The sequence below is a fragment of the Pyrgilauda ruficollis genome, unplaced genomic scaffold, assembly GCF_017590135.1.
Source record: "Pyrgilauda ruficollis isolate IOZ18807 unplaced genomic scaffold, ASM1759013v1 scaffold45, whole genome shotgun sequence".
Lineage (NCBI taxonomy): Eukaryota > Metazoa > Chordata > Aves > Passeriformes > Passeridae > Pyrgilauda > Pyrgilauda ruficollis.
In genome coordinates this window covers 4,513,061-4,533,849 of record NW_024526044.1, presented here as the reverse complement: position 1 = coordinate 4,533,849, position 20,789 = coordinate 4,513,061, and the positions used below count along the sequence as shown (strand labels likewise).

Here is a 20,789-nt window from a genome sequence, read left to right as displayed (position 1 = left end):
AATTTTTCATAGGTGATCGACTGCTGAGTTGTGGGTTTATGTAGACAGAGGGAAGGTAGCGATAAGCCAAGAGAGAGGATTCTATTAGGGAAATGCAGCAGTAACTAATGAATCCTGCCAGTAATTGGGAAGGTGTAAGCCTCTGTAATATCCTAATGATAGTCATCCGTTGTGTGCATCCCCCGGCAGCGGCAGCGATCCCTCATCGGCTCCGTGATCTCAGACACTTAGCCATGCAAATCTTCCTGACAGGACTCTATGTCTTTGTCTCCCTAATTGGACAGTATAGAGTTGTTTATGGATATTGCAGACATTTAGACCTCAGTTGGAGGTTGTTCAAAAATCGTTAGCAAAGTTGCCTTAACAGCATTGTCAAATATTTATTCCCCTGTTTCAATATCTGTTTTTAACCCAGGCATGGTTGGAGAGAGAATTAACATTTGGAAGATAGAGCGTCTCCTTCCAGCCTCTGGTTGAGATTTTTATTAAGCCATTTTCTTGCAGAAAGAGAGAACAACAACAACAACAAAAAATAATCTACCAGAAGTCCTCATTTCTTAAGGATAAAACGTGAGATTGTGGGGCAAATGTGCTGATTTTTAATACCATTGCCATGGGGAAATATTAGGAATGCTGACAAAGGCATTTCCACTTATAAAAATTACAGGAAGCTTATGGGGCAAAAATTCCAGTTTAGTGTAAGCCAAAATAAATGGAGAATATTCCCATTCACTGCACCACTTCAAGTGAGTGCAGATTCAGGGCCTGGCTCAGATATATTAGAAAAAACATGGTTTTTTCCTTGGTCAAGAGTTGAGGGGTTTAATTCTTGTCTCTAATCATCTCTTGGTAGTAGGTGAAAAGCAAGATATAATAAATACATCCAATGCTGTGCTTTACCAGAAGGAAATTTTTTTCTTTTAAAAATTTGATACTAGGGACGTTTCACATTTTTGTGCATAGCACATTTCTTGTAGAGGGTTTGGGGTTTTCTGAGCACAAGGCAAAGTCGTACAGGCATTTCCAGGGGCCACAAACACCAGGAGGAAATCTGAGTTTAGGAGAGCAGGCTGGGGACCAGAGGCAGAGGCTGGAGTAGCCACAAATATTGGAATTTGTGAGGAAGACCAGCTGGATCAGGCTGAATTTACAATCCTTGGGTCATGTGCCATTTTCCTCAGGTTGTCCACAAATCAAGGGGATTATTTGCCTCAATGAAAGCAATCAGATCCCTCCTTTTTGTAACTACTAAATTAAACCCACAAAGAGTTAACTCCATATGGATTTCCATTGCCATCCTGTCTCCCAATGCTGCTTATTCTAAACTGCAGATATTTTATAAATATTAGTTAGAAATATATATAAAACCAGAAAAAAATATATGCAAGAATTTGCCTAAAATAACCATTTGGCTTTTTTTTTTTTTTTTTTGAGCCAAGTCTTTACACAAATAGAGGGTGTGAAAGCTTCTGTTCATGGGAATATTTCTAGGAACAATTTCTGAAAGTATTAATTTGCGCCTGTCTGGCAACTATCTTGAAAGCTGTTTGTAGTTTTGGAAATTATTCAGCCAGGGAGCAGTAGAAATGACACATTATATCGTTGATTAATGTAGTAAAAAGCAAATTACTGAAGGGGGAATAATCAAAGCCATAGTTGCAGCAAATAGTTCCCTTATCTGATTTCTCTCGGGTTAGCCCAAAGTTTTAGGTACTTCCCACAATCAGACCCAAAAGATAAAGAAAGAAATTAAAGGAGAACTATTTGTAAAACAAGGGAAGGAATAGATTTTTTTTTATTTTTGTGAAAAATTTCTGCGTATTTGTTATAGTTCTTTAAGTATGCTCCCATTTTTTTCAGTTTTTAGGTCTTTTTATTCAAAACTCCCTGTTCCCCTAAAGCACTACTGACACCATCTGTAAACCCATCAGCTTTTCAGCCCTCTCCCTAAGCTGCTGAGGAAAAAGTTGTGACTGCAGAAAAAATTCCATCCAGTGAAGGTCAGAGAAGGCAGAGAACTGCCTGGATACAGAGCTGAATTCACGGAATCCTGGAGTCATTTTAGTTGGAAAAGCCCCCTCAGAGATTGGTGTCCAACCATTCCCTGTCACTGCCAAGGCCACCGTGTCCCCAAGTGCCACATGCCCACGGCTGTTCAATCCCTGCAGGGATGGGGATGCCACCCCTGCCACAGCTGAGCAACCCTTTGGGGAAGAAATTGTTCCTAATATCCAACCTAAACCTCCCCTGGCTGTTCCCCTCGTCCTTTCACTTGCTCCTTCCCCAATTCCCGACCCATCCAAGCTCAGGATTTGCCATCCCTGAGCTCACTGGGGGGACAGGGGCTGTAGCAAGGTTGTCCCAGCTCTCAGATATCCCTTTTTTGAAGTGAATCCCTGTTTCCCACAGATTTGATGGACCCCAGGCTGCAGGGAACATCCCAGTCTCATCCCTTAGAGCCACTCAGCCTCTGAGCTCACCAGGTTTCCACTCCCCCTGCTCCAAGCTGGGCCAGCAGCACCAGCAGCAGCCTCTCTTTTCCATGTGGAAGCCATCCTAAGGGCAAACAGGCTCTGGATGTGCTTGCTAGAACCTTCTTCTCCAGAAATGAATGTATTGGCATTTAGGGTATTTTTATAGACACACACTCACATATATATATATTTAAAACCCCAGCTTTACAAACTTATGTTGGTGCAGCAGCCCGTGACGCTGAATACAAGCTGCTGTGCAAAGCAATTGCCAAATGTTTACATAAACACATAAATAAGACAAATAAATTCATTTTCATTATTCATATTTTCTGTTCTTTCTTCTCCTTTTTATTTATGCCTTAGACAATGGCTCCTGTAAATATTCTGATTAAAAAAACACCTGCAGTGGACAGAAAGATGATCAAAAAGCCCTGATAGAGAGCAATTCATGTTTCTTCTTTACAATCACTAACGAATCTTAACTTGAACCATGTTATGTTCCCAAGTGAGTGATAAGCAATGATTTATTATGAAGTGTCAGGAAATCAGAATGCCATACAGTGAGACATGAGCTAGTGGAAAATGTGTTCCCTGTTTCCCAGCCTCATTACTCAAAGATGCAGTGTCCCTTTCTCCAAGTCTAATTTACCTGGCTTTCCAAGGCACTCTGAGAGCAAAGGAAACAGCTCCAGGAGGGAAATACCTGATCCAGGCTGTGCCTCCACCTCCCAGCACCGCCCAACGCCGCCGAGTGACCGGGGAAAAGGGCCTGGAAATGCAGAGCTCTGGCTGTGTCAAACACTTCCAGCCCTAATGATGCTCCCCCCAAAAGCAATCGCTCAGGATTGCAGCATCCTTTGCCTCATCAGTGCTGTCAGCGCCTGAAGAGGAAATAAAACAGGCGGCGCTGAGGAGACAAACGGATAAGTTTTCTTTATGTGTTAGAGTTTCTTCTACTCTCTAATGATTCCCTTCTCCCCATGATCCTAATTCAAGTAACTGGCATGTGATATATTTTGTAGACAAATCAGCAGCAGAAGAGCATGTGCAGCTCTGGCACCACGGAGGCCGTGATTTACTCGCAGCTCGCGCCCGTTCGCCTTTTAAGGTGGGAATTGGTGTTTTAAGAGCTTCCTCACAAAGAAAGGAGAAAGCAGCAGATCCCACACTAATTCACAGGAGCAGCCTCCGCTCCTACCCCCTAATGCTCTCTGCAAAAAGGAACACAAACAGGCAGCGTCTTAAAAATTTAAAATTTTCTCTGGATGTCTGTTTAAAGGCCCCGGTCCCGGAAACATTTGGGCTCAGGCAGACGTGGAGGGAGGAAGGTGCATTTCCCTAGGGAAAAGCAGGGCCTGAGTGTGGTTCTGTTCTGCAGCAGCACACATGGAAGTGGGAATCTTCCCCAGGAAGTTTGGCTTGGATGATCTGGGCACATCACGGAGCCATCAGAGTCACTGACACCTGAAATGATGAGAAAAATCATCATGAGCATTAAAAATAATCAATGAGCAAAAATAATCATGAGCAGTAAAAATAATGTTGCAAGGCAAAGCTTTTATTTAAACAATATTTTAAATAATCTTTAAATATATTTTTTAAACATTTAAAATATTTTTTTAAACAATCTTATTATCCAAAAGCTTGGATTTAATCACAGCAGGTTGGTTAAAAAGCCACCAGTGGTAGCATTTTCTATTTCAAAACATGATCCCCTTCTACTGTGATAAAATAGGAGAGAAGGCCAACAAGTTAAACTGAACAGAATAAACTTAAGAACAAGGAATTTATGTCCTGCAAATTCTTTCACATGAAAAAAAGAATCTCGGATCTAGGCATGTCACAACTACTTCAGTCTGTCTTAAGGCAATGGTAGCTGTTGTTTTTCCTTGCAGAAAACGTGGAAATCATCAGAAAAAAATTAACCAGAACTCATCCTTGTCTGAAAGGCTGAGACACTCACGAATTTCAAAAATCTTTTTTTTTTTTTCCCTCTATAGAAATGCTTTATAGAAAATCTTTGTGAAGTACAAACCAGAGAGTGGTTGTCTCCCAGCACTGACAATGTCTGCTGTTCCAGACGAGACGGTGTGTGATGTACCATCCTGAAATATTGTCAGCAAGCCTGCAAATATGAAGGCATTTTCATAGCAAGGCAGGGATGAAAGGGAAGAGCTTTGGGTTTGCTTTTTTGTTTTGCTTTGTTTCTTAGTCCTAATAAAATCTACCAGTGTGCTCTTAACTTCTCCCCTCCCGTTTTGTTCCGAGGAGAAAGGGAACACCATTCTCCTATGAAAGTCTTCTGGAGAGAGGGAGGAGGTACAAATTCCCTGCTGGAGGGGTTTTCTGTAGCCAGGACGAGGTTTGTGTGATATTTGAGTAACTCAGAGTGCAGAGACAAATCAGCATCTCCCCACTGTCAAGTGGCCTTTGCTGCCTCACAGTGAGCAGAGATATTTCGGTGTCATAGCTCAGAGGTGGGGTTGAGGAAAAACCCACCCACAGCAGCCTCTGGTTTGGTGATTTAGAAATTCTCTTCAGGGTTTAAAAAATGTGGGATTTAATCTCAGGGGGAATTACACTCCAGTGAACACAGGGAGGCAATTGTGGATTATGCGACAGTTGAGTGAACTCTTGCAGATAATTCAGCCTTTCTAAGCACCCAAATGATTTGAGGGATGTCCCTTTGGGTGACCCACGAGTTCCTCCTGACCTCCATCCCCGTGCACCTGGGTCTGGAACACACAGCCCTTGGCCAGATGGTTGGTCCATAATTGCTTTGTCTTGTGAGCTGTAAATTCACGTTTGGCAAGGTGTGTTCCAAAAGCTGTTTCTCGGCTGGGATCCTTACAGGTGGCACTTTAAAATGTAGCGAGCACCCAATCCCACAGAACCTGCTTGTCACAGAAAATGGCACAGTTTGCATGTGACCTGTAATGACAGTTGCTAGTTGAAAAGAAACCAGAAATTCAGCTTTATCTTCCACACTTTGGTTGCAGCTGCCATCAACTAAATCTCTCTCCAAGGGCAGATGGTGCCCTGTACAATGAACAATTTAATCTTTAGGAAACTTTGCCAAAAAATCCACTTTTTTTTTCCTCCCCTCCAAGAATAGGCTGTCAATAACATGTGCTCTTAAATACATTGTGATTTGATGGCTATACTTTTATTTATAGGAAGAAATAGAAGTGAAATGTTCCCTGTATTTTTTTTCCCTCTTTCCAAGTCTGTAATTCTTCCAGACACAGCTGGGGGTCCAGGTGAATGTCACACCTTTGTGCTCTGTGTCACTGTGTCACCTCATACTGGGCTCAGGGGTAAAACCCTGGCCTCTCTCCACACAGGTGGCACAAATCCCTCTCTTTCCAGCAGCCCAGGATTCCGTGGGGTCTCTCTGGAGCCACGGGGAGCTGCAGCCCCAGCTTTGTGTTTGACTCATCCACAGCTTCTCTGGGCCATCTGTGGCAGCACCTCCCCACCCTCACAGGGAAGAATGTTTTCCCAATATCCAATCTAAACCTTCTCTCTGGCAGTTGGAAGCCATTCCCCCTTGTCCTGTCATTCCAGACCTTTGGAAATTGTCTCTTCCCATCTTTCTGTTTGGCTCATTCAGGACTGAGCTCCTTGTCCCTCCTGCACCATTGCTGAATCAGCTCCCTGCAAAGCTCTGGATTGCCCAAACAATGGGGAAAAAAGCATCATCCCAGGCAAGGTCTCTAAATTCTTCCATCTGGTGTTACAGCAGTTAATTCTGTGTTCAGGCAGACTCACCCCAGAAGGAGCTGAGTCAGAGCCCACATTTCCTTCCTCTTGCCCCACACTTTCACAAGCCCAGATCTGAAAGGTTTTCCACGCTTCCCTCTCCGTGTGGCCGAGGGTGAATGTACAAAGACTGGTGGCTCCTGCAGGGACACGAGTGGCTCAGGGACCTGCTGGTGACACTGGTGGGCTGTGGGACCCTTCAGTGTGCAGGACGTGAGGGATTGTCCCTGCTGGCATCACATGGAGCCTCTGCCTGCCTTTGGGTGAGTGCTGCACCCCCAGCAAGGTGAGAACAGAAAGATTTGGTTGTCATGAGGGTTGCTCCTACCTCTCCCAAAATGTTTTCCCATCCTATTAGAGTGTGTTTGCTGAAGCAAATATGTTCTGTTTATTTATTTAATGTGCTGTTAAATGACCTTCTGGAAAGCTATTCCTGCCACGAGGCTTTAAAATGGATGGGCAGGCAGAGCTCCAGGGAGCATGCTCCTCCCAATCAGGATGAATCATTCCAGTAGTTACTGTTTAGATTGATATAATTTTAGTTATAATTATGGGTAACGAGAAGGCGTTTAGAGCCTGTAACATTGTAATTCATGGTGAGAGGAGTCCTAAATGAAATAAAATATATCCAGATTTGCTGTTTCCCCCTTTCTAGGTACTGTGCACGTGGCATGGTTCTTTAAGGAACAGATTTTGTGCTGCTGCAAAAATCTAACAAAAGTAGGTCAGAAATGACATCTAGAGATAACATGTTTGGTAACCACAAAGGGCCTGTCTGTGTCTTTCTATGTGGCCTTTAAAGAGTCCTGCAATTTATTGTGATAGGTACAGCTGCAGCCTGGAAAAGTTTTGATCCATTGGCTCCCATGGACTGTGGTGGGTGGATCACAGAGGAATATTGTCATTGTTGTTATCCCATTGCATAAATAGGAAAAATGATATTAGCAAAGATATGGAAATACAGAGAAGACATTATAATTACATGAAGCTGCTGTCATCTGCCTGGCTCTGGAGTTCCATCCCACCTCAGTCTGAGCCACTGAAGAGGTGGCAGAACCCAAAAATCAAATGGTGACAGTAATCCCCAAGAAAAGGACTTCAGATTCTGGAAGGACCTCACAGCACCTTCCAGGATCTGACGGGAGGCTGGGAGGGCTCTTCAGCAGAAACTGGAGTGACAGGACAAGGGAGAATGGCTTCAAACTGAAAGGGGGGACACTTAGGTGAGATGTCAGGAAGAAATCCCTCCCTGTGAGGGTGGGCAGGCCCTGGCACAGGTGCCCAGAGCAGCTGTGGCTGCCCAGGATCCCTGGCAGTGCCCAAGGCCAGGCTGGACAGGGCTTGGAGCCCCCAGAGTCAGTGGAAGGGTGGAACAGGATGGGCTTTAAGGTCCCTCCAACCCAAACCATTCTGGGATCCCACGACGTGAGAACCACCCCATGAGGGGCAACCCCCAGCAGGCCGCGTCACTCCGTGGGGAAAAGGGGACACGGAGAGAGCAGAGCAGCACGGGGCTGTGGCAGCCCAGCTGGTCGCTGCTGTGCGAGCTGGGAGCCCAGCTCAGCTGAGCCCAGCTCAGCTCTGGGAGCCCCAGGAGCGGCAGTGCCGCTGTCACCGCCGGGGCCTGGCGTGCCACGAGCTGCTGACACGCACTTGACGGTTGTCTGGGGCTGCAGACGCGTTCGAGAGCTCCCGTTTCAGAGGTTTCACAGCTGTGTTTTTCTGGCACTGCTGGGATGAAGAGAGGGAAGCTGTGCCATGGACAAGGAGAGGGAAGGAGGCTGTGAGGAGGAATGCTGAGTCCTGACACATCCGCGTTAAAATAGATACGGCTTTTTACATCTGTTGATGGCTCGATAATTAGTGTTAAATAAAAGCAAAGCTTCAGTATCTGCAACTGATATTTCACATATGCTGTACAAGACACCAGTATAATGAACACCCTCAGCCACGTTTTCAGAACATGATTTAAATGGTGGAGTTTTCTTTATGGCACAGGGTGAGCTACATTTCAGCAAATGCCCAGGAAGCACCAGACTCTGCCCATCACGTTCTGTTGGAATGTACAGGCTGCTCTGCCCTGACTGCAGGTGACAAGCTCTCCACAAACTCCCTGAATCTCTTACAGACTTGATAATGAAATACATAAACTATGACCCTTATTGATCAGGGCTCACACTAATTAATTTCCCAAAGTCCTGTCCCAGCCTGCAGTGGTATCAATTAAAAAAAAACCAACAAAACCCACAAGGATGGAGACTTCAGTTGGCCAAAAGACCTTAGGGGTGAAGTATTTATCCCGTGGAAATCAATGCCAAGTCTCAATTGATTTCACTTGTGCACAGTTGTTACCATTATTCAAGTACATGGACACTGATCCTCAAAAGTTTATTTGTTGCCAGAAGAGTTTCTCATGGACCTTCCCTCTGACCAATGTGCCTCTGAAGTGTCTGCCCAGGGCTAAGAGTGTTCTCAATGTCGTTCTGTGACAGGGAAGTGACCAGGAATATTGCCATGCTGATTCAAAAGTCTCAGGGCCTTCCTCACAATGGCACAAAAAGAAAAGGGGGCAAGAGTTTGGCTTTTCGTTTTTCCAATCCAAGCTTTTATAAATATTTCCCACTGGCAGGGAACCAGTGTTCTGCAGTAACTCCAAGACTCCTTCCCAGATTTAGCACTTTCAATGACACTAATTTGGCTTAGTTATCCTAACGATGTACTGGAGGCAGGGTTGACCTAGTGAAGAGTCACCACTCCTGCTCCCAGCTGGGTCACCAGTGTCCCTCACCACACAGTGCCTGTGTCCCACCTCCATGAGGCAGACAGATGCTGCTGTGATCCAAGGCAGGACTCAGCTGGCATGTCACAGGGAGTTTTTCACCCTGGAAACCTCTGGGAAGGGTAAAGCCCAGTGTGTCTTCCATCCCCAGTCTCTCTTGGATCCTTTGCAGAGTTGATCCAACAGTGAGAATTTGGCTGCAGCGTTGCTGTGTGTCAGCTCCAGGCCCTACTACAGCAATGCTTCTGGATTTCTTTAACATTTGAGCAGGGTACAAACTGGCACAGCTCTGCTCTTTTGCAGTGAAAAATAATAGCTTTGCAAAGTGAGAATTGCTCTGGAGTGTTACCTCTGAAACCTAAAGGCAACATCTTAAAGTGTCAACATGGATTGCTTTTAATATCTTTTAAGTGGGAATAATGATCCAAGGTATTCACCACAATTTCAGACTGACTTCCATGCATCCTCAGTTGCCAAAAGTCTCCACGTTCAGCTGCCAAAACCTCCTCTTGCCTTCCAACAGTCTCTCCACAGCAGGTCTGGGTTGCCAATGCAAAACTCAGCATCACTGTGAAAACTGAAAAGGTGAAGATATTGTAAACCAAACCAAATTATAAACTAACTAGCACGAAGTCAATGGACTTTTTTGTTTTCATATGGAATTTTTTGAAAAGCTGAGTTTATTTTACTTTAAATAAAGCTGCTACTGAATTTCCAGTTGATTTAGCCAGAACACAGAGAACACACTGCAGGATTTGAGTTGTGCTTGCTGAAATAGCCATGGCCTTGAACAGATAATATATTTTTCAGTAACATATTTCTCTGCCCACTGCAGCTCTTTTTTTCCTCTGTGCTCTCTCCAGATTGACTTTCACTCTACTTATTGCCTGCCTCATTTCTCACCCTATTTTTCCAGTTGGTTTTTTTTCTTCTGCTTTCCTCAGTATCTTTCTCCCAGGTTACAAGCAAAGCAGAACCCAACTTTGGGCTGAACTTTTAAACTCACATCTTGAAACTAAATAAAACAAGCCCCTTCTGTCTCTGTGTAGCAGTAGCTTCCCAACTTGAGTCACTTAGCACTTTTAGCAGCTGCAGGATGGAAAAGGTCCATTGGAAAATGGTTTTTAATGCTGGGGAGGTGCCACAACAAGCAGGAATAACGCAGGAACAATGGGGTAGTTAGACACTGTGTGGGTACTGAGATGTCCAACTCTCCATGAAGATCTTAGAGCATGTTCTTGGCTCTAAAATTCCAAGTTTAAGGAACATGGGGGAGAAGCAGAGTAAGGGGCTCAGTGACCAGGCAGAGCCTGAGCACCAGCTGGAGTTCACCCACGGAACGGTTCCCTGCACGGCTGTGGCTCCAGGGTTCCGGCCACGCTTGCGTGTCCTGCCTTGCTGCGAGCCCGTGGGTGCACAGAATAAAGCAGAGCTCGTTTGCAGACATTTCCACGGCTGGAAGTGCCTGCTCAGAGGTGTGGCTGTGCCCAGACCGTGTAACTGTGGCTGTGTTGTTGTTGTTGTGCTTGCAGGACGAATGCCTTAGTCCAGCTCTCCAGCCCAGCTCCGCGCCCGGCCCCGCTCGCCACCGCGGCCCTGACATTGAACTCACAGCAACCCGGACCGAGGAGGCTGCCAAAAAACTCCTGCTATTCTTCTTCATCTTCACTAACAATTTGGTAATGAAGTATTGATTTCCACTCCCCTGCTTATGGACGATATTAGATTTTCATTGATAAACTGCACTGGGGCTGTCTGGTCTCCACTGTCCCTTTTTGCTGTCACTAAAACAAAGTGCCACTGAAGTAAGATAATGACTGAGAACATTGATGTACTTATTTCGTCAATTTGTAACACTTGACAGGAAAAAAAAATTCTTCATAGTTTAATGTCCAAGTGTGCTACACAAGATGCAGTCACATTGGAAGCTTTACTTTTCATGGTAATGTCCATTTCCTATTTATAACCCCTTTGGGATAGTTTGTCTAAAGGAAATGTTTCTATTCTGTGCAGCTATTACTGTTGCACCTGGGTTGCCCAATCCAGTCATTGCACTAGGGATCAATACATCACAGTAAGTACAAGAATTATTAAGTTAAAACAGATTCTGAGCCAAAAAACCTCTGAACAATGTTAATCTTCTGTGCAAGTTGTTCAAATAGTTATGCTTAACCATGTTGCTGCCAAAGATTTGTTTGAAATGGATTATTTTCAGTTTGTTTTATTCCTCAGATATATATATATTTAAATCTCCATTACGGTTTATGACGAGACATATGGGATGGAGGGGTTTTTAAACAAAAGTACTATTGTTAGATTATTGAACATTATATAAATATAGATATATCTATATATAAATATCACTATATAAATATCTATATATAGATATAAAAGAATAAAAGTAGAGTTCCTTTCTCATTTAGGTGAGTGTAAATCTGAAACTCTGTTGTGGTCAACAGAGTGACTTTGGATTTGTGCCACCAAAACTGGGATCAGAATCTGGTGTCCGAGCTCTGTCCGGCCCGGCCAGCACCGCCGGCCGTGCCTTCAAACCCACCCCGACCTGGGAGAAGGGGGCTACAAAAATGGCAATTTCAAGTTTGTGCTTGTAACTTTTTTCATTAAAACTTCGAGGGCCCAATTTTAATTTGTGGAATATTCACGTTAATAATGAGATCTAATTAAGACATCCATTAAAAGCCCGTTAAAGTTAATTTAACGTAAAAATTCCAATAGAACTGTATTAGATTTTCTCCATTAAATTAACGTTATGGATTTTTAACGGATGTCTTAATTATACATTATTATTAACGGGAATACTGTATTACACAGATTAAAATCGGGTCCCAAGTCAACTCCCAGAATCTTCCAGGATATGCCAATGTCACGAGTCCCACTGTTCCTAGTGCACTGCTTGGAAATCCAGGCACAGCCCTGCTTGCTCTCGCTCAGAGACAACAACCTCCAGCAGACAAATCCATCTCTGCATTTAACGGTGAACTTCCCCTATCCTCCAAGGAAAAATAAGTCTGGATCAAGTTGTAAATCGCTATTCCGTGGCAAATGAAATATTCAAAGTATGTGAGGCACAAGTGGAGAAGAGGCTCTTTCTCAAATCAGAAAGGGCTTTGGGGTGTCTTTTCCTGTTGTTTTGTTCGCGATGTTCAAGGATATAATTGAAGTGCAGCAGTCACAAAATCAGACTAAACACGTTCCCTGCATTCCCTGTGGCCTGTGCAGAAGGGCCTGTTTTGGCACTGCTTGGGAAATTTTGACATGATCCCTAAACTCAACGTGGAGGAGAAAAAAAGGCCCTTCTTATTTACCTCCTAGGGAAAGTGTTGCCCTTATGCCACATATAATAGCAAATTGCTTTTTTTATGGCATGCATAACCTAGATGGGAAAAAATATGGCGCTTGAGGGAAGGAGGGAAAAAGTAAATGAAGTTCCAGGAATGTCATTCTGAAGTAATGAGGCATGGACAGAAAATATACCCCTCACATCATCGGATTGAGATGGCAGTCGAAATAGCTTCATTGAAGTGTCAGCACTCATCCATCAATCAATCATCCACAAGGAAAAATAGCGACAGTACAACGGGGCGGCTTTTATGGGATTTACTCATGGGCATAGGGAATAGCAGCTCAAATGTAGTTCTGACATGAAAAGCAAGGTGCTGATATTATTTTTTATGATGGGAGGATCATAAAGTGAATTGAGAACAGTGAGGTCTGTCTTTGCTTAACCTATTCAACTGGAAATGAACGGAGCTCAACTGGAAACGAGCAGAGCCTTCAGATGGGTTAAGATTGAAGCCTGCACCATGCTGAGCACCAGCCATCGACAACAAAATTCTATTAAAGCAAAATCAATGCATTAGCATCGAGCTCCTCAGAAGCTCTTAAACTGCAAAGCCCAGGCCAGAGTTATGAGGTGAAGTTGCACAAGGTGGGGCCTGTGGTGCCGACCCAAAGGAAAGAAAATCACCAGGGGGAGAAACTGCACGTGTGGCTCCTTTCCCTGAGCTTTTTGGTGCAGGGAGAAAATATTGGGCTGCTCGCAGCATGTGGCAGGTGAAGCTCCCAGCCCTGATGCTGTCACAGCCGGGAGTTTGGCTGGTTTTTAATTGGATTCTCCACGCAGGGGTTTGCACCTGTGGCAAGGCCAGGCTGTAGGAATTCCCACATGGGGAGCTCTCGGGAGCCTCTTCCCACAAAAAGGAGGACTGGAGTCCCCAGCCAGCCCACAGCACCCGGAGCTGGGGCTATTTGGGGCACCAGCTGCTCAATTTTGGCAGGAAATAAACCTTTATGGTGCCCTCAGGGTGACCATAGGGTTCATGGCCCCACCCAGGACCCCGGAGCTGCAAAAGTTTGGGGAGATTTTGGAAAGGCCAAATCCCCTGAGGCAGGTCAGATTTTGCTCAGGAGTCTTCACTGTGTGGGAGCAGCTACTCTGTTTAAAGATCTGGCCACAAACCTTTATCACACAGTGCTAAAGCTTGATCATTTTGCCTGCATCACTGTCCTCGGGGAACGTTTTAGGTACACATTTGAATTAAGTGATTTTTATTTTTTTTTTACAATGCGATATAAAAAAGGGAAAATGTACATCTCTCCTCTCTTTTCTCTGTACGAAACTGGATGAGTTGATAGTTTTTCTGTCATATAAATCAGGTAGCACAAAAAATCATTGCATCTCTTCTCTGTCGTTGCTACTCAATATCTATCGTTCTGACTTTTATTCTTACTGGAGATCATCAAAACATTAATTAAAAGGCTGGTGATCAAACAGCCGAATATTTATGATTCACGCCCTTGCTTATTAACAAGTGGCATATTGATACACCACATATCCAAGCTGTTTATGCTCTTGCACTGAAATAAAGCAGGAAGAATTGTTACCCTTACACACTGCTTTGAAAGATTTATTCAGAAACCAGAGCTCCCTTCCCGCCACCATCCATGTCAAAATAAGCCATATCACCTGAAAAAAAAAAATGTTCTATTTTAAAACAGGGAGATGTAATTAGCATCCCTTTGGGGCCTAATATGTAAGAATTTCAGTGGATGAGTCTCAGGTGGTTTTCCCAGGTTTTTGTTACTTAAGCTGAGAGGGAGAAGGACACTTAACTTTAAAAATGGCTGTCATTAGTACAATAATAATTGTTGGGTTAAAAGAATATCTTTGAGAATCTGCTAACAAACCTGCCCAGTAATTACTTGTCAATGCAAGTTATTATGGGTTTTATTACCTACTTGTAAAAGTATTTACAAGACTGACCTCCCTAGCTTTTTTAGAGATCAGGGAGGATATAAAAAGTCATTTTAAAAATCAATAATTATATATTAGCACGATAGGGGGTGAAGCCTTCCAAGCCAGCTTTACAGGCTATTGAGTCAACTCCCATGCATTCAAATGGCAGGATTGTTTCCCTAATTTTTGGCCTCTTTTTCTTTCCTTAATCATGTTTTGATAAAGTGCCATATTTATTGATTACTTCATACCCACAGTTCAGCTCCTAAACCAGAAGGGGATATTCCCACTGGGAAGAACCCGTGCAGGATTTGCATGGAAAACGAGCTGCCCCGGGTGACCAGGAAAAAGGAATCTTGGGGTTTTGGGTGGCAGCTGCTGAGGGGACACTGGCTCTGTGCTTGTCCCCATGGCCTGATCCAGACACTCAGGGTCATGCTGGGGGTGTTACTTTGGGATCAAACCCATTAAGAACACAAGGGAATGAGGCAAGCAGCCTGATTTTTGGCAGAGATTGAAGAGGTGGCTCTGGCTGGGCTGTCCCCTGTCCATATTCCACCGTCACTCCGGGGCTGGCAGAGGGAGATCTCCATCACACAGGGCTTTTGTCTTCACCAACAGATATACGATGCAATTTATATTTAAAATTCTCTCTATAAAGACAGTATTGATCACAGATTCCAGATCAATATGTTGCAATTACAGCAGGCTTTAAAGGCCATCTGTCCCCAAGCAGGAGCACCGTGTGAGCCACTTCCATAGATTGTCAGCAAGTGCTCCTGGTATGTGCCCATCTTCTCCCAGCACAGACATGTCATTTCTGCTCCTAGGAAGTTGGGTGAGGAATTATGGAGCTGTAACTCCTGGGTATTGACCACCCCAGAGCCCCCAGACCAGCTTCTCCTTGGGTTTCACAGCAGGGTCAGTGGCACTGGGGTTTTCCTCACCTGGGTTTTCTGCTCCCTGTCACAATTTGTCCCACAGGTCACAATTTTTTTTGTCCTCAGCTGGAAATGGTCAGCAAGAAGTTCCTGAATTTCACTAGAACTAAGAACATTTCCATAATGGTGCTGAAGAGTTTGAGTTGGACATTGTGGGTGCAAACAAAGCCTTTTTTATGTCACAGAATCTTTTAGGTTGGGAAAGATCATCGAATCCAGCCTTTGACCATTTGTGTCAATTTGGACCACAGCAAGTGCAATATTTTTAAAAATAACAAAAGAATAAAGGACATGCATCTAAAGGCAGATTTCAATTACATTTCATCAATGAGGTCTTAATTTGTCAGCACCTGAACTCAAGACCAGCCTGTTGTTTGATGGCCCTGGGTGAGCCACTTGGTTGTTATTCCAGAAATGCTTCCTGGCTTTTCTTTTTTCCTTCATTATTTCCTGCAGTGGAAAGCACATAGAATTCAGCATTCTTATTCTCCAGTTGTCTTCTGAAGGAAAGTGAAAGAATAAAATAATAAAAATAATGGGTTTGCAGTGGTACTAGAAGCTGACTCACCTTTGCACCCCACATGTGCTGTGCCACATCCCCCCATCCTCCCTGCAACCACCTCCCTCCCATTTCAGTCCAATGTCTGAAAAACAGAGGCCAGATTCTGGATGCATTATTCCTGTGTAAATCCAGAGCCACCCTTTCAAATCCAGCAGATTTACCCTCTGTCTACTCAGCTCCAAACGCCATCCTCATGTCCCACCCTCAGATTCTGAACATATTTAGGCATTTTTGAAAACAAGTCCAGCAAACTTCAGTCTCTAGCTCCAGGCAAATTGCACTTGAGAAGGTTTTTAGTTATGTCAGGGAGGTGATTGCAAAACTTTGATATTGATGTGACCATGTTTGTAAAATAACACCAGTTGTATCACTATAAAGCACTTTATACTGGTACAGCTCCCTCTGCTCTGCTGGACCATTTTTATACCAGTGCAAGCACTTTCATCCCAGTATCCTTCTGTCTAGTGGTGGATTTTTTGCCCTCATTATGCCAGAAGAGATGTGAAGAGTAGATGAAGTTTCAGACCACATTTATTTCTTGTACCAAAATGTTTGCACCATATTTTCTTGGAGAGTATTTTTAAAAGTGAGCTCGCTGTACCACTGGACTTAACTGCAGAGTAATAAACTTCCAGTTCATCATCCCTCTCAGCTCATGAAATGTCTTTAGGCCTTTGTAAAAAGCCCTGTTTGAGACAACAGATTAAACACTAATCCTGGCGAATCGCACAGCTCCACTTCAGTTCACACCATCGAGCCGAGCAAACTTTTTTTTTTTTCCTTTCCTTTTTTGATCTAAGTAAAGGCAACAAATTCTTTCATTAGATTCCTTAGATCATATAGCAGGGGGAAAAACGATCAGTATTTCATGAAGAAAATGAAAATAGCATCTTGCAAAAATGCAGCCACGTTAAAGGCAGGGAATGCTTTCCCTGCATCACACATCCTCCCAACCGCCTGAAACGTGGGAGATCTCTGTGGGCAATACTTTCACTTAGAAGCCGGTCCAGGTAACATTTAAGAATGGCATATCTGTGAGTATCCAGGAGGATGTGCAGGTGCACACAGACATTTCCACAGCACCCATCAGACGCGGGCACACGGGGGTGAGTGTGTGTGTGCATCCCTTCAGGAGCAGGCAGCGGCTCCGGGGCTGAGGCAGCAGCTGGGCACTGCTGGCAGCAGGGACCTGCAGGATGTGCAGGGCAGGATCTTGGCTCTACCCCGCAGCAGATGCTGGAATGTGCAATACAGGTTGCAAAAGCTGACAAGCTCAACAGTTCTTATTTGGCTCAGGGTACTTCTCTGTCCTATGTCTCTGGTACAATGCGCCCTTTTGTCTTGTGCTCGGGCACCTCTTCTTAATCCTTTGTTGGTCTTTTACTCTGTGTGTTTGTTTTGGGTTTTATTACCTGGAACATGTCAGCAGGAATCAGGAGGGACCCACCCCCATTTCAGTCATGGAGCACAGCTGGCCACACTGGTGAATTTGGATGGGTTTGCTCTGCCCCAGCGCTGGTGCTTCGTCACACGTTTGTTGTTGGCAGCATCCTCAGGTGACATCTGTGACCCGCGGTGTCAGGATCCTGTTTCGAAAACAATAAGGAAAATAAAGAATCAAAAGCTCATTTCTCTTAAAAAAAAAAAAAAAAACAAATGTATATACTCCAAATGGCAAAAAAAGCGAGATTAAACCCATTTTTTATATGAACAAGGCAGACGGGACTCCCTCGCGAGGGGCCTGGTGGTGACTTTCCCTGGCGAATGTCTCGGTGCTCCTGCACTCATTTTGTAACCAGTGCATGCTGTACAGAACATATTGCCTGTAACTCAGAGAGGAGGGGGCCAAGCTGCTCCTCCTCGGGCACTGCAGCTTGTTTGGATGAAAAGTTGCGCCTTTGATGCATTTTTATACTGTACATATTTGTATATATTAACTATATTGCCATGTTACGAACACAGATTTTGTTATATTTGCTTGTTTCGGTTTCCTACAAAACAAAAAAAAAAAAAGGTCCATAATGGGGGATATTATTTTTTTTTTTCCATCGAAAATACGCTTGTAATTTCTGTTTGTTTGTTTTTTTGGTCATCATCTTTTAATGGCTCGTAAAGGAATTCGAGAGGAGTTTTTGGAGGAACTCGGAGAAGCAAGTCTGTGTTTGCATGAGACCTGCCCAATTGCTGGCTAGAAAGGGGGGCGGGGGGAAGAGGGGAAATCTAAGTCAAGTTTTGCTTTTAAAGCATGCTTAGTCCCATGGGAAACTCATACATGTACAATTATTCTCTTTGTATTTTATCTAATAGTGCCTGAATTATTTTTTTTAATGTCTTCTTGGAGGAACAATTCATAATTGTCAAAATTTGAAACATTAGCTTAATTTTGTTTTCATGACCTCTCATTTCTTCTCCTTATTTATTTTGTTGCTGTTTATAATGGGCCCCAAGGCCATCTCTGACATTGCAGTGTTCTTCTTCCACATTAAGGATGTTTTTAAAATTACCAAGATTATTGAGCCAACAGGCTGCTTTAATCAAAACCATGTTTCACTTGGTTTGGATGATTATGAATGGGCCTTGCACGGAAAAAGCCCTTTCTGCTGGGAGGACCATACCATCTAGTGGCCCCAGAGCTTCATCACACACAGCATCTTCCCAATATTCACTTTCTCCAAGCCTGCCTGGCAATTTGGCTCCCAATTATTTGCTTATTATAACTAACTTCAACTAAACAAATTGATAATGTTAATGGCTTCCCCTCCCCCTCCCCCTTCGGTTGATTGCTAAATAAATTCGTATAATTTATACCAGAGGAGATTATTGCTTTTATTGTTTTGGGTTCCCCCAAACCAATTATTAACAATCAGGACTATGTATCTCATTAAATTTAAATCAGGTCAAACCTATTTATCTAAGGCCTTTTCTGATTTACAGGAAGATGACTGCATTCCAGAGCATTTAAGATGTATTTCTGTGTATGTTTTTGTAGCATTGAAATCTATTAATGGTGATTTTTTTTGTTCTGTATTTTCACCACGGCAAATACATTGTATTAAAAAAAATCCCTCAACTTTCCCACCCAAAACATTACTTTTTATGCCCAGGGGTTTTATTTTTTTTTTAAATAAAATCACTACAGTTTTAGAACTGTAATTAAAGCCCTGAATAATAGATCACACATCTTTATCTGTTGTGTTTAAAAGGAAAAAAAAAAATAGCCCAAACTGTTCACATAATCCTGAATGCCTCATTTCCATAAAAAAGGTTTCTATACATATATTATTTACATTTTTAAACATGGTAATTCTTCCCTTTGTGGCATAAAATGTCTCTTTTCCACTGCAGCTACTGGAAAGCGACTGCTCACATCTGAAATGTTATCGTAATTTGCATCAGGAAACCCAACTGCAGACATTAAGGACTTGGGTGTGTTCAATTATGATTTTGCTGGAGGCTGTCCCTCATTTTAATGCTGCACTCATTGAACTACCTTTCTGAAATCTAGCTGATACGGCTCACCACAGACATGCTTCACAACATCATTAGCTTTGCAAATGGCTTCATTTCAGTCAATGCAGACTTCAGTTTTTTTGGCCAATTGTAAAATGGAAATTTGAAAAGGGGGAAAAAAAAGGAAAAAAAAAAAAAAACAGATGCACTTAAAACATGAAAAGAATTATTTATATGATAAAAATATATTTAGATTTTCAAAGCACAAGACTGAACAGAAGTGCTCTTTTTATGCTTTCTGAAGATGTTACTGTTAAAAGTCTTTCTACATCAGGCTTAATAAATCTGTAATGACATTTGATGGATTGATTTTTGTGTGGGTTTTTCTTTTCTTTCTTTTTTTTTTTTTTTTCTTTTTTGCCTTTCTTTCTCTGCAGAGAAAGAAAAAGACTGACCTGGAGAGGCTGTGGGAGTGAAAAAACCACAGGAATGTGCCTGTTTCAGTAAAACTCATGCAGGATTTCTACAAGCTCTTTTCCCTTCAATAATAATAATTTAGAGTAAGAAAAAGAGGGGGGGAAAAGCAACACCACCACCCTGTGTTGGTTTCTCCAAATCTTTCCCTCTCCCTCCTCTGGCTGTGGGGTTATTTGTGGGGTGGGGTACACACCCATCCTATCCCATCCTATCCCATCCTATCCCATCCCATCCCATCCAATCCCATCCCATCCCATCCCATCCATCCCATGGATCCCATCCCATCCCATCCCATCCCATCCCATCCCATTCCCATGCTGAGCACACCCCACTTTGCCTCCGACCTCTTCTCATTTTCTTAAAGTGATTTTTTTTTTTTTTAAAGGAATATATTGCACACATTTCAAGAAACCCCTCTAGGGTAAAATAAAAAATATATATAGATGGCTAAAATAACAAATGAATCATAAAACTTGGAGATGGAAAAGGACTATTAGATCATCCAATTTATCTTGCTGTCTGCCAATACAGGTTTGCTCTGCTCCCCTGGGCTTTGTCTCGCCTCTCTGGCTGAACTCCAGCTCTGGGTCCTCTGCCCCTTCCCTGCAAGGCCCTGAATGGCTCAGGAATGTTTTACAGGGATGGGGCCAAATCCTGCCTGCAGGGAGGCTCACCTGCAGCTCCCACCCCGGAGATTTCAGCGCCCCACAAAACTGGAATTCACTGGGCTGGGAGGGCGTTTCACCTGCCTGTGGCATCCCCGGGCTGTGGGGCTGGGATTGTATCCACAGGGATCCACAGTGATCCCTATGGATCAGCAGAGATCCACAGGGATCAGTAGGGATCCACAGAAATCCACAGGAATCCCCAGGGATCATCAGGAATCCCCAGAGATCCACAGGGATCAGCAGAGATGCACAGGGATCAGCAGGGATCCACTGAGATCCACAGGGATCCACAGTGATCCCTATGGATCAGCAGAGATCCACAGGGATCAGTAGGGACCAGCAGAGATCCACAGTGATCCCTATGGATCAGCAGAGATCCACAGGGATCAGTAGGGATCCACAGAAATCCACAGGAATCC

At 43.6% G+C, this 20,789-nt stretch overlaps 1 protein-coding gene across 2 annotated transcripts in view; it reads left to right on the top strand.

Annotated features, from left to right (window-relative positions):
• The window catches only part of TSHZ2 (teashirt zinc finger homeobox 2), a 210,657-nt gene extending 191,071 nt beyond the window's left edge, over positions 1-19,586 (top strand). For both annotated transcript variants that reach the window (XM_041478436.1, XM_041478435.1), the window contains exon 3: positions 10,548-19,586. In XM_041478436.1, coding sequence (XP_041334370.1) covers positions 10,548-10,549 — 2 coding nt within the window. In that variant the 3' untranslated portion in view covers positions 10,550-19,586. The remainder of the gene's footprint in view (positions 1-10,547) is intronic.
• Positions 19,587-20,789: the final 1,203 nt, after the last annotated feature.